General features: G+C 40.9%; 1 protein-coding gene across 2 annotated transcripts in view; it reads right to left on the bottom strand.

The window, feature by feature from the left end:
- MYRIP (myosin VIIA and Rab interacting protein) overlaps positions 1–13,839 on the bottom strand; it is a 450,013-nt gene that overhangs the window by 105,765 nt on the left and 330,409 nt on the right. For both annotated transcript variants that reach the window (XM_031009332.3, XM_063703711.1), the window contains exon 4: positions 3,401–3,537. In XM_031009332.3, the coding sequence (XP_030865192.3) occupies positions 3,401–3,537 (137 nt within the window). The remainder of the gene's footprint in view (positions 1–3,400; positions 3,538–13,839) is intronic.

Genomic DNA, 13,839 nt, shown 5'->3' with positions numbered 1-13,839 from the left:
TTAAAATAAAATTAAATTAAAAAAAAAGTCATGCTGGGTCTATTAGAGAAGCCATGTCAGCACTTATTACCTTTGGACATTATTTTATTTATAAATGTGTTTACTTATCTGACTTCTCCACTAGAGTTTTGGCTCTGAAATGGCAGGGTCTTGCTCATTTCATCACCCCCAACTCTTAAGCCAGATGGGCACATAGTAGGTGTTCAGTAAATATTTACTGAATAAATGAATACATCTTAGATTTGTCTGATAAAACAAACAAGTTTTCTTTTAGGCCTAATCTGGTCACCTGCTGTGAGCTGTAGGAGGAGGAGGAAGGTTTGCTTGGGAGCACTGCTGAGGAACTGATGGCACTACGAGGTGTGTATGTGATGGGTCATATGTGAGACTGTGTGAATTGAAGGAATCTTCAATGAATTTTTTTTTTTTTTTTTTTGTTTGAGACGGAATCTCACTCTGTTGCCCGGCTGGAGTGCAGTGGTGCAATCTTGGCTCACTGCAACCTCCGCCTCCCAGGTTCAAGCGATTCCTCTGCCTCAGCCTCCCAAGTAGCTGGGAGTACAGGTGAGTGCCACCACGCCCAGCTAATTTTTTGTATTTTAGTAGAGATGGGGTTTCACCATGTTGGCCAGGATATTCTCGATCTCCTGACCTTGTGATCTGCCTGCCTCAGCCTCCCAAAGTGCTGGGATTACAGGTGAGAGCCACTGTGCCCGGCCTGAATTGAGTGTTTTTATGGCAAACTACAGTGGTCCGCATAGTGAAGACGTTCTGTAGGTGAAAGGAGTTTTACACTGAGAGTCCTGGAGCATAGCACATGCCTTGTGCACTGCAGATTTTGCATATCATGTTCTGACAATCAAAATTCTGAAAATAAGTACCATTAGATAGAGCTGGAAGAACACTGCTGAACTAATTACTCTGAGTTCTAACTGAGGATCTTGTTCTCAGTCTTGGCTGTACCTTGGAATAATACAGGCAGCTTTAAAAAATATGTATACTGGATCCCACCTCCAAAAATTCAGCAGTAATTAATGGGGGGTGGACAATGATTTGGGGTATTGGAAGGTTTTTTTTCAAAGCACCCTCGGCGATTCTAATGTGTAGTCATGAATTGAGGATGGCAGATGACAAACCTACAAAGGGTATTGGGTGACAGGCAAAAGCTAATGAAGGACTCTTGAGTCTTCTCACACAACCAGGAGGCTACTTAGGCCCTGGAAGATTTCTCTATACTTGAAGTCTAACTAAATTTCCTGTGTAGCTTGTAGAATAGATCTCGTTGTTTTATGACCATGGCTTTATATGTTTGAGTACCATCTCATAAATTGTCTCCTGTCTGCTTGTCTTCATGTTTCTCCAAAAGAAATCTTGACTTAAATGGAGATACGAATAGTATTAAAGCAACTGATTCCCATATTTCTATGAAGTGTCTTGGTATCCATAAAATGCTTTTTTTTTGGACAGGGTCTTGCTCTGTCACCCAGGCTGGAGTGCAGTGGCACAATCATGGCTCACTGCAGCCTCAACCTCCTGGGCTCAAGTGATCTTCCCACCTCAGTCTCCCAAGTAGCTCAAAGGACAGGTGCATGCCACCACATCTGACTAATTTTTTTTTTTTGTTTGTTTGTTTTTTGTAGAGACAGGATTGTGCTATGTTGCCCAGGCTGGTCTTGAACTCCTGGTCTCAAGTGACCCTCCTGACTCAGCCTCCCAAAGTATTGGGATTCCAAGCATAAGCCACCATGCCTGGCCCCATAAAATGCTTATAAGGTTGAACTAGTACAATAATGAGGATATAAGATACGCCAGGCCTTGAGCCACGCTTTGAGAACACAGATAAACAAGCTACCACCTGCATATCACAGTCTGGCAGGAGAGGCAGCTGTGTAATCCTGAATGCAATGTGATATGTGATAAGTGCTGTGACTGAGGCTCAGATGAATAAAGTGGTGAATCACAGAGGGCCCAGAACCTAAAGCTGCTTCAATCAGGGCAGATATTTATTCTTAGCAAAGAATTCTCCTTTGAAAGTGATCCTTGTAAATTTCAAAGCCTTGCACTAGCCCACTTGGGATTCATACCTGCTTTCTCCACTTGTGGAGACTTAGAGAGAAGGGGAAAGAAATAAAAATTCTGCTCTATTCTACAGGGTTTTCCACATGTTTGCTTTATTCCTCAATGTGCATTAAGTGGTAAAGAACACCTACGAGATCTGAATTTGGTGACATTTAAAGGGGCATATTCAGCATACCCGAGGATGTACAAGAGAGGAAAAGAGGATGGGATGCAAATGAGTGAGCCGATTCTATTCATAAACCTTCTTGAGATATCTCTCTGGGTTGAAAAACTGCTAACAGTATGACTTTGAAGCTTTATTTCTTCTTTGCCTCCATTTCTACAGAGTATTTAGAGAAATTGGTGAAATGGTGATAAACATAATATGTGGAAACCTTCGGCACTGCTCTCTTAGCTATAGCTTTCCTGAGCAGTTTGAAAGACAGAAATTCTAATAATGACAACAAAAGACCCTAATGATTCTCCATGTTTAGTGCCTCCATTCTATTTTCCCCATTGTCTAAGTGGCTGGCATATTTTTAGATAAGACACAACCAAAGACTTTATTGAGAAAACAACAATGTAAAATAATGATGGTGAAAAAGCTCCAAATAAGATGAATGAGGTTTTTTCTTCTTCCTTGTTTCTCATGGATAAGAAGCATTTACCTGTGTTAGCCAAGTGATGAAAAAAAAATCTGCCACTAGATAGAAAGAAACAGCCTTTTTGGAAGGCATGCTGTCCATATCTACCATTCTTTTCTACTGGCTGATCTAATAGGACTAAAGAATATAATTTCCCATTCCAAGTAACTTGGTTATCTTAACTGTATAAAAACAGCATAGGTAAACTTCATCCTTCAAGTTTCCTGGGAGGAAGCTGACACTTTTCTAACTCTCCCATTACATCACCTTCTGGGCCACAAGAACAGAAGTTTGGAGTAAGAAGAAAGGAAGGTAGAAGGCATGCCCTCCAGGGACAGATGTAGTCTCTCTGTAGCCAAGGGCAAATGACTTTCCAACGTTTTAATCATTAAGGGATGATGATCAAGAATACCTACTTTTTGATCTGAGATTAAAATAATCACAATTTGTAGAAGTACTTGGTCTTCATAGCTTCTAACTTATAAACTCTAGCCCAGTGGGGACGCTGGAACCAAAAGAGTCACAACTTAGCAGAGTCTCTGGCATCCGTCCTTCTATTTCTGCTTCTCACTAGTGCCAGATATTTAAGCAAATTTATCTGTCCCAGGTGAGTGTGCTCCAGTGTTCAGGGCCCCTGAGCCAGGCCTTCTACCCACCAGCCCACCAAAGACTCCCAGAGCGGCAGGAAGTGAGAGTACCTAGAATGTCGAAGCACGCGCCACTCTCCAGCCGGTGCTTCCTGTACAGGTTCTTCAGAACCTTGGCACTGCCAAAGCGCTTGAAGCGGCTCTTCACATTATTGTAGAACCATTCCAGAGACTGGGCCCTCAGAAGCCTGAGGAAAACAGAATTAGACAACAGAAAATTAGAATTATTAAATGGTGAATTGCAAAACTGCTGCAATGCTTCACAGCTCCATCCATCAAGATGTGAAGTTTATTCCCCTTGAATCTGGGCGGGCCTTGTGACTTTCTCTGACCATAGAAAATAGTGAAAGTGATGTTGTGTGAATCCTGAGCCCTGCAGTTTCCTCTGTTGCTGCTCTTGGGAATCCCACAACCTTTATCACGTGAGTAAGCCCAAGCTAGCCTGTTGTGTGATGAGAGACACTTGGCCCAATCATCCCTCTTGCCCCAGCCAATAGCCGGCCAACTCCCAGATAGGTGAAAGAAGCCATCGGCCACTAGTTTGACTGGAGACACATGAGTGAACTTAGATGTGACCAGGAAAACCATCCACTGAGTCACTCCAAAGAGCAAGCCAATAAATGCTTGACATTTTAAACCATGAAGTTTCAGGGCATTTAATAGTAGGCTTTATATTTAATATTCTTACTGTATTAACAACATTTCTAATTCATCTTGGAAAAATAAAAAGCACAAGGAAGATAGCAAAATTCTCCAGCCTCTTCCTCATTCAGATTGAAGCACTCTGGGAAAGTAGTTTCCTTGTTAATGCTATAATGGTTGGTACAAAACATTGGCAAGATTCAGGCTGGGTGCTGTGGCTCATGCCTGTAATCCCAGCACTTTGGAAGGCCGAGGCAGGTGGATCACTTGAGGTCAGGAGTTTGAGACCAGCCTGGCCAACATGGCAAAACCCCATCTCTACTAAAAATACAAAAACTAGCTGGGTGTGGTGGCGCATGCCTGTAATCCCAGCTACTCGGGAGGCTGAGGCAGGAGAATCGCTTGAACCTAGTAGGTGGAGGCTGCAGTGAGCCAAGACAGCACCACAGCACCACTGCCCTCCAGCCTGGGCGACACAGTGAGATTCCATCTAAAAATAAATAAATAAAAAAAAAGAAAGACAAGATTCTTCTCTTTTATGCCTGATGAGAACAAATTTCTAAAGCCTTTCCATTTTGAAAACAGCTGCTTTTCTTATTTTTCTTATTATAAATGTAATAATACACACTCATTCTAGAAAATTCAGAAAACCAACAGGAATATAAAGGCTTCCAATTCAATGGAAGAACAATCCCACATTTAGTTGCTCTTCTTTTCCAGACCCCAGTGAAATGTGAGAAGATATCCAAAGGTAAAAAACAATCTATACAAGGAAGGAATGGGGGTGAGAGCAAAATCAGAGATTTTGGCAATGATAGCATAAAGGTAATAAAGAACTGTGTACTTCAGAACAGATGGAAGAGCTTGGACTCTAACTGGAAGGCCCAATTTTGAGCTGGTTGATTCAGAGAGCAGGTTTGGATTACGACAGTACTCAGAAAGGTAATTTAATGGTTGTGTAGACAATAATGAGGCCTCTTGGTCCCCCATCCCTACTCCCTAACAAATGGGCAATTGGTCTGAGGATGATTGGTCTTAGGCCCAAAAGATAAAGTGGTTCTCTATTGAAGTTGAACAATCTACTTCAGATTTAAGACTTCAGTATGGAGATTAACACCATACAGTGAAGCTGATATAGTTTGGATATTTGTCCCAATTGCAAATCTCATGTTAAAATGTGATCCCAATGCTAGAGGTGGGCCTGGTGGAAGGTGTTTGGGCTTTGGAGGCATATCCCTCATGAATGGCTTGGTGTCCTTCCTGTGGTAATGAGTTCTCACTCTATTAGTTCACTCAAGAGCTGGTTGTCGAAAAGAGTGTGACAACATTCCCTCTCTCTTGCTCCCTCTCTCACCATGTGACACACAGGCTCCCTTGCCTTCTGCTATAAGTAAAAGGTTCCTGAGGTTTTTACCAGAAGCAGATGCTGGCACCTTCTTGTAATGGTAGTACCATGAGCCAAACAAACCTCTTTTCTTTATAAATTACCCTGCCCCAAGTATTCCTTCCTAGCAACACAAATGGACTAATACAGAAGAAGCTTATCTTGTTTGGCATTGGGGGAGTCCCTACATGCCTGCCCATCAGATGTCATCCATGTACACCAAGGCAAAGCCTGTCAATTGCCTGCCTAACTCACAAACTTGGAGCTCTCAGTAAGCACCTCCATCTTTCAGCCCTAAACTCCTTTCAAAAGAGAGGTCTATTGGGAATATTTATCTACCCAATGGCAGAGGAGGCCCATGTTGGTTACCTTTATTCACCAACTAAGTCCTTTGTTCAAAAATATGAATAGATGACAAGAAATCACCAGACATTTGCAACAATCCAATGGCATAAGAAGAAAGAAGAAAGAGTCAAGATAAACTAACAACAAGTAACAAAGGGCAAAGAAAGATAACTCAGGATATTGAAAGTAATTTAAACTCTAATTAATGTCCATAATAATTTGAAAAGATACTGCATCCATGCAACAGGCTAGGGTGATGTGAAATATATGTAGAAGATAAGCAACAACTTATTGGAAATAGAAAACAGGATCAATAAAAAATTTAATAGAAGACCTAAAAGTTAAAATCAACATACATTTTCTGGAATGTACAATAAGAAGGCAAAAATATGGAATATATGAGAGAAAAGAGACATGGGGGATCAATTCAGGAGGTCTAGCATCTAACAGAATTCCAAAAAGGAAGAAAAGAGAAAATGAAAGAGAGGGGAAAAAATCAAAGACATAATAGAAGAAAATTTCCCCAAGCTAAGAAAGGGAAAAGTCTTTAGGTTAAGACAGCCTACCAATTGCCCAAACAACAAATGGAACATAAAACAAAATAAAGCAGACAAACCTACCTTGCTACATCTTCATGAAAATTCAGATCCTCAAAGATAAGGAGAACTTAGTGGCTTCACACAGAAAAAAATAATATTTTGCAAAAGGATAAAAATAATGATGCTAAAATTTGTAATCAATAACAATGAATGCTAGAAGACAGTAGAGCATAGATTTTCTAAGAATAAATGGCATGAACTTAGACTTCTATGTTCAGCCAAACCATCATCACAAGAAGGCAAAATAAAGACATTTTCAGACATGTAAGATTGCTTTCTGGAAAAGAGAATTCTCAAGGTGTTTGCCAGGAGAACCAAAAGCCATCCAAGAAAGAGGATCTTGGGACTCTAAAAAGAAGGAAACTGTCCCAGGAGTACAATGAAGAGAAGTCCCAGGATTTGATGCAGCAGATCTGGAAGGTAGGCAGCCCAAATGGGGCATTCAATAAGTATATAATTAAGAATTTACATGTATGAAGAGAAATGGTGAAGAAGGAGCCACGTCTTTCTTCTGTCAACAAGAATGAGGAAAGGCTATTAGAAGCTTTCAGAAAATCAAAACCAAAACCAAAAACAGCTCAAGAAAATATGGTCTAACTATGAAGCAAATGAAAAGTTGTATGATTTTGTAAACTGAGTAGAAGAAGAAAGATGATGACCCATTTTTCTTCAAGTAGCCCAAGTGTTACAGCCAAGAATAACAGTTTTTTTTTCTCTCCATGAATTTCAAGTCATGACTTTGGTCTCTAGAAGATAATATTTATATAATTTAGAAACTACTTAATTTTCACCCTATTTATAGACAAAGTATAAAAGATCACACTGTCAAGACATGTGCTTTGTTATTGAAAGAAAAATTAAAAATCATTGATAGCCTGATAGAAGTCTGGATATAAAGAGAAGGAGGAATGATGAGGGTAGTTCAGAGATGCTAATTTCCCCATCTTGCAGAATGGGGTCAAAATCTTACAGAATGCAGTCAAGACAGACTGTGTAAGGTATATATACCAAAGATAATGGTTTCAATATGCTAGTTAAAGTCATAGAGGTCGCCAGCATATAATAAAAGTTTTAATAAAACTTCCAAGGAGAAGGTAAGGAGATAGGAAAAAAGTGAACTATTCATAAAAGTCTAAAGTTGACTAATCAATAAATGGCAAGATAAACATATTATTTAGGATTATTATGGTAGCCCCCAGAAATGTTTAAATGCGATTCCCTGGGGGACTGGGACTTGGCAAGGAGTTGGGGATCTGAAATCCTTTTAATATCTTTTACTGTCTGAATTTACTTTAACCAAGTATATGTATCATTATAAAAACTGAAATAAAAACAGGCAAAAGAAGATTCAGAAAACTACCCAAAGTTCTACTACTGGAACCTGACATTAGATGAGTGTTCTTTCAGACTTCCATGCAAGGTGGTTTGTAATCAGCCTACACAGAGATTGGGAGGGGTCCTGGAACTCGTGGTGGGGTGTGTGTGTGTGCATACGTGCATGCAAATGTGCATGTGCTCATGTGTATGTGTGTGCATGCATGTGTGTGGTGTGCATTTGTGTGTGTGTATTCATGCAGGCACACAGAGAAGGCAGGGACCGAGAGGTCAGTCTAAAGCTGGTTGGTGCTGAAGGGGCTCCAGGGCCAGAGCAGCTCTGAGAGACCAAATTTTTCAACAGGGAGGATGCACTCCCTCTTCCCACAAGGTTTAGCAGACAGGGGCTGTGGGGCAGCAGCAGGGCAGCCAACTGGAGTGGCCAGAAAACAGTGATGGTGGCAGTGGGGAGGTGCCCCTTTTAAATCGTTAGTGACTTCAATGAAGAGAAAAAGCCACAAATGGGTTTTCCTGAGCACATGTGTCTTTCAGTACATACAATGTTCACACTGTCTTTTAACAAACATGCTCACACTGGCTTTGATGTTGCTGTTCCCTCTGCCTATAAAACAGTTCCCCACAGATAGTCTCAGGCTCAATCTGACACTTCATTCAGGCCTTTGTGCAAATATCACTTCCCTTCGGAGGCCTTCCCTGACGATCCTTGCAAAAATGCCACTACCACGCCAACATGTCTGTCCTCTTACTCTGATTTTTATTCCTTATATTTTTATAGAATACTTCTTTGTACCTGCTATTTAGTGATATATAATTGTCTATGATTAAGTAATTACAACAATAATCACTATATCAACATATTGACAATTATTAATTTATCTATTTCCCCTCTTGAATAGAACATAGGCTCAAAGAAGACAGATTTTTTTTCCCACTCCTATATCCCATGTGCCTAGACCACTAAAGTGCACCTAGTAGACACTTAATAAAATCCAGTACGTGATGGACAGACATTGTTTTATAACTTGTTTTTTCCACTTAGTATTCCTGATTGACTGTAATGTTGTTGAAGTCTTCTCCCATGACATCGTCAGTCACCTCAGAGTTCTCCATAGTATGGACACAGCAAGCTTTATGTAACTGATCTCCAATCTTTGGACCTTGAATCCTTCCCATTTCTTCTGCATTAAAAACGGTTCTGTGATGGATATTCTGCCAGCTAAACAATTTCACATATCCACAGTTGTGGATCCTAGACGTAAAGCAGCCAGGTTCAAAGATGTGACTTTTTCAGAAAGCTTGCACCAATTTACACTTCCCACCCATGGTGTGAGATTCTAAAGTCCCTCTCAAAGTGGCCTCACATTAAAGAGAAACCCCTGAAAGAGTTGCCAACTGGTTCATGGCAAAGCCTACTTCTGGTCCCCAAATGCAGCTCAGGAAGGAGAATGAAAGGGCAGAAGGCAAGCATTATCTTCTCCCCTCTGGTTTGGTGGGAAAAATGAAATTGAGAGGTTTGTCTTCCTCATGGTGGGAGAAAAAGCACCTATCAAACACAACATACCGAATGTATAATTTCTTTCACATAAAACTTCATCATATAGTCAGTATCACTATTATGAAAAAATGAGTACAATTTTTTGAGTGCTTACTCTGTCTGAGGTACTGTGCCAAAAGTTCTCCTTGCATTATCTTATTTAATTCTCACAGGGTACAGTGCAGTGGTAGGCACATGGGTACGGGTGCTGGTGGAAGTGGCCCAGACCCTGGCATTTACTACAAGTGTGGTCTTGAGCACATTACTTAATCCCTCTAAGTCTCAGTTTCTGCATCTATAAGATGGGGATGATGACAGTAACCACCTTATCAGGCTGTTTTGAAGATTAAATAATATAACATAAATAATAAGGTGCCTGGCATCAGAAGAGGGCTTGATAATTTCTTTTAATAGCTCTAAAATGATGAGTCCTCTCTTTCATAGATGCATAAATCAACATGCATAAAGAGTGAGTTCCTTGCCCAAAGGAGCAAACTCTTGAGCAGAGATTAAAAACTGGGAGCTTGCAATCATGCACAAGTACTATTCAGAGGCACCTAGCATGAATAGAGACTCTCTCTCTCCAATTTATTTTACTATAGAATTTTAATTTATTACAAGAGGCATCTGTCATTTTTATTTAAAAAACACTGATAAAGCTGTTTTCAGAATTTAGAATAATATAACAGAAAATAAAGGAAATACAGAAAATCTTGCTTCTAGAAATCACGCCCTCTGGGCTTATGATTTATTTGATATCTTTAAAAGCACAAAAGAAATGCAACTGCAGAAGAGAAATGTTCTCCAGGCTCCTCCTTCCACACACTGCCCTGCTCTCTGAGCAGCTGGTCACCAGAAAGGCTCAGCTCTGCAGCTGGAAGGGTCCACATGGTATCAGTGGAGGATAGTTGTTACTGTGCCCCTCATTCTTCTAAAAGGGACATTTCTTTTCCTTTTGGGACACTCCTCCCTCCCTCTCCAACTTAGTCTATGTGGTTCTGGAAGGCTGGATACCACTCCTGGCACTAGTGGTGGTGGTCTCATGACTCAGACCTGCCATTGGGGTTGAGCTGGGAGCTTCTACTGGAGATCTTGGTAATAGATGCCCCCTTTCTGCAGGGCTGGCTCCATGGCAGAGTGAAAGCCTAGAGGTTCAAAAGCAGATCTGACAGTGGGGAGGGGCAGGATTCTGTTCATATACTTAGAACACCTGTATCTACTCAAGCCTGAAGGCAATCCCTGGACTTTACCATTATATGAGCCAACAAATTCTCTTGTTTGTTCAAGGCTTTTTGAGTTGAGTTTTTATTATTTGCAACCAAGAGTCCTAATATCATGTTCTAAGTTCTAGACAGCCCGAGAAGACTTCAAGTGCATCATCGGATGAGTTCTCCATTCATTGCTTATACCAAAACTCTACAGCATTCCGAAGTATTTTAATGAACTTAAAATAGAATGCTTCAGCTTACTCAAGTCTCAGAGTGGAATCAGGGCACCAACCTGGGGCTGCAGGGAGGTGGAAGACTACAGCAAATCCGTGGGGAATGAGCTGTAAAACCACAGGTTGATTTGTAGAGCAGAAAACTTTTCCTTAAAAAGTAATGTGCTGGGAGGCTGAGGCAGGAGAATGGCGTGAACCCGGGAGGCGGAGCTTGCAGTGAGCCGAGATTGCACCACTGCACTCCAGCCTGGGCGACAGAGCGAGACTCCGTCTCAAAAAAAAAAAAAAAAAGTAATGTGCTTTATGTCACACACAAAAATGATAAGATGTGTGAGACAGATATGTTAACTAGCTTGATTTAATTATTCCATAATGCATATATATCAAAATGTCACATTGTACCCCATAAATATACACAATTATTGTCAATTAAAAATAAAATTTCAAAAATAAATTTACTTTCTGCCAGGAAAAAGTAGTAATGTGTTTTCGATTATGATTTGACTTAGAGTTAACGCAGACAGCTTTTCTAGAAGCTCTTCCTTGGGGCTTCCAGGGAAGGCTCAGTCATGATTATCCTCATTTGATATTACTGATTTTATTGCATTTATTTAAACTTATGACTCAGGGGAAACTCACAGGATGCATGTGGTTCATGGGGCAGAGGTGCAGGGAGAGGGCTGTGAGGACCCCAGCACCCCGGGTGGACTGGCTAAGTGTACTGCTCCCTGGTCCATGCTCAGGTGTCTGGTTTCCAACTAAACATGCACAACTGCAGGCAAGGCTAGATGAGAAGAACCTTTGTGTCGGCATCCTGCTGAAACAGAGGACAGGGTGGAATCCTGCGTCTGTGCATGGACTCATTTATTTGTTCATTCACTCATTCTTTCATTCTTTCACTATGTATTGAGGGCCACTATGTGCCAGGCACTGTGTTAAACGTATAGGGGTGACAAAACAGACCAGGGCCCTATCCAACAGTGCAGCCAGACTAATCTGTTCAAAGAGTGCTAGGTGAGTCAGGAGATGGAATGGAGAGCCAGGTCAAAGGCATCTTGGGCATGGCTGGACTGCCTGTGTCCCACAGGTCTTGGGTTCTGGATCATTCCCACAAATGTGTGAGAAACCGGAATCTACCTACTTTCTGTCCCAGGCATTTTCTCTCATAATCAAACTGCAGCTTCTAAGCCTCAGTAGGTGTGTACGAGAGGTGGCTTAGGAAGAAAGAGAGATGCTCTCCTGGTGATGAGATTTATAGGGAAAAGCTTTCCAACTTGGAGCTGTCCAGAGCTGTCCATGCTTGATTTCCCTGACTTATTTTTTAAAAGATTCCAAGTTGGCCAGACTCAGTAGCTCACACCTATAATCCCAGCAGTTCGGGAGGCCAAGACAGTCAGATTGCTTGAGCCCAGGAGTTCGAGACCAGACTGGGCAACATGGCAAAGCCCCATCTCTACAAGAAATACAAAAATTAGGCAGAGTGGCACATGCCTGTAGTCCCAGCTACTCCAGAGGCTGAGGTGGGAGGATAGATTGAGCCCAGGAGGCAGAGGTTGCAAGGTGCCAAGATTGCACCACTGCTCTCCAGCCTGGGTGATGAAGCCAGACCCTATAAAAAAAAATTTCCAAGTTACCTCTGAGATCCCTGAGGATGATTACACAAAGATTCTTAGCTCTGTATAGTTTCACAAACTTGAGCATGATAATCTCTTAAAATACCAAAGCTTTTAACAAATCAACAGCAGGCCGGGTGCGGTGGCTTATGCCTGTAATCCCAGCACTTTGGGAGGCTGAGGCAGGCGGATCACTTGAGGTCAGGAGTTCGAGACCAGCCTGACCAACATGGTAAAACCCCGTCTCTACTAAAAAATACAAAAATGAGCCCAGCGTGGTGGCAGGCGCCTTAATACTAGCTACTTGGGAGGCAGAGGCAGGAGAATCATTTGAACCTGGGAGGCAGAGGTTGCAATGAGCAGAGATCGAGCCATTGCACTGAAGCCTGGGGGACAAGATCAAGACTTCTCTCAAAAAAAAAAAAAAAAATCAACAGCATACTACCCAGAGCAATCTATAGGTTCAATGCAATCCCTATCAAAATATCAATGAAATTCTTCACTGAAATAGAAAGAAATTCCTAAGATTTGTATGGAACCACAAATTATCCCAAATAGCCAAAGCAATCCTGATCAAAAAGAACAAAGCTAGAGGCATTGTATTATCAGACTTCAAAATATACCACGAAGCTGTTGTAACCAAAACAGCATGGTACTGGCATAAAGACAGACACATAAACCAATGGAGCAGAGTAGAAAACCCCCAAATTAAGCCGCATATTTACAGCTAACTGATTTTTGATAAAGGTGCCAAGAACACTCACTGGAGAAAGGACAGCCTTTTCCACAAATGGGGCTGAGAAAACTGGATATCTATATACAGAAGTATGAAACTAGACTTCCACCTCTCACCCTACACAAAAATCATCTCAAAAGAGATCAATGAACTAAACATGAGACCTAAAGTAATAAAACTGTTAGAAGAAAACATAAGGGAAATGCTTCTGGACATTGATCTGAAAAAGGATTTTATAAATAAGGCCTCAAAAGCACAGGCAACAAAAGCAAAAATAAACAAATGCAATTAAATTAACAGCTTCTGCACAACAAAGGAAACAACTGACAGAGTGAAAAGACAACCTACAGAATGGGAGAAAATATTGGCAGACTATTAATCGGACAATGAGCTAATATTCAGAATATACAAGGAACTGAAGCAACAGCAAAAAACCAAACAATCCAATTAAAAAATGGGAAAATGATCTGAAAAGACATTTTTTAAAAGAAGACATACAAATGACTGGATCTCATTCTTTTTTATGGCTGAACAATAGTACTCCATTGTAAATAAGTCAGGCACAGAAAGACAAATGTTGCATGTTCTCACTTATTTGTGGGACCTAAAAATCAAAACAGTTGAACTCATGGAGATAGAGTGTAGAAGGATGGTTACCAGAGGCTAGGAAGGAAGAGTAGCGGGAGGTGGAGAGGGAGATGAAGATGGTTAATGGGTACAAAAAAATCGTTAGAATGGCTAAGACCCAGTATTTGATAGCACAACAGGGTGACTATAGTCAATAATAATTTAATTGTATATTTTAAGATAATTAAAATCATAAAATTAGATTGTAAGTCTAATTTTGAGGATAAATGCTTA

This window comes from Gorilla gorilla, chromosome 2, assembly GCF_029281585.2.
Source record: "Gorilla gorilla gorilla isolate KB3781 chromosome 2, NHGRI_mGorGor1-v2.1_pri, whole genome shotgun sequence".
In the NCBI taxonomy this organism is placed as follows: Eukaryota; Metazoa; Chordata; class Mammalia; order Primates; family Hominidae; genus Gorilla; species Gorilla gorilla.
Note: the sequence above shows the minus strand (reverse complement) of the source record. Positions and strands in the feature narration are given on the sequence as shown.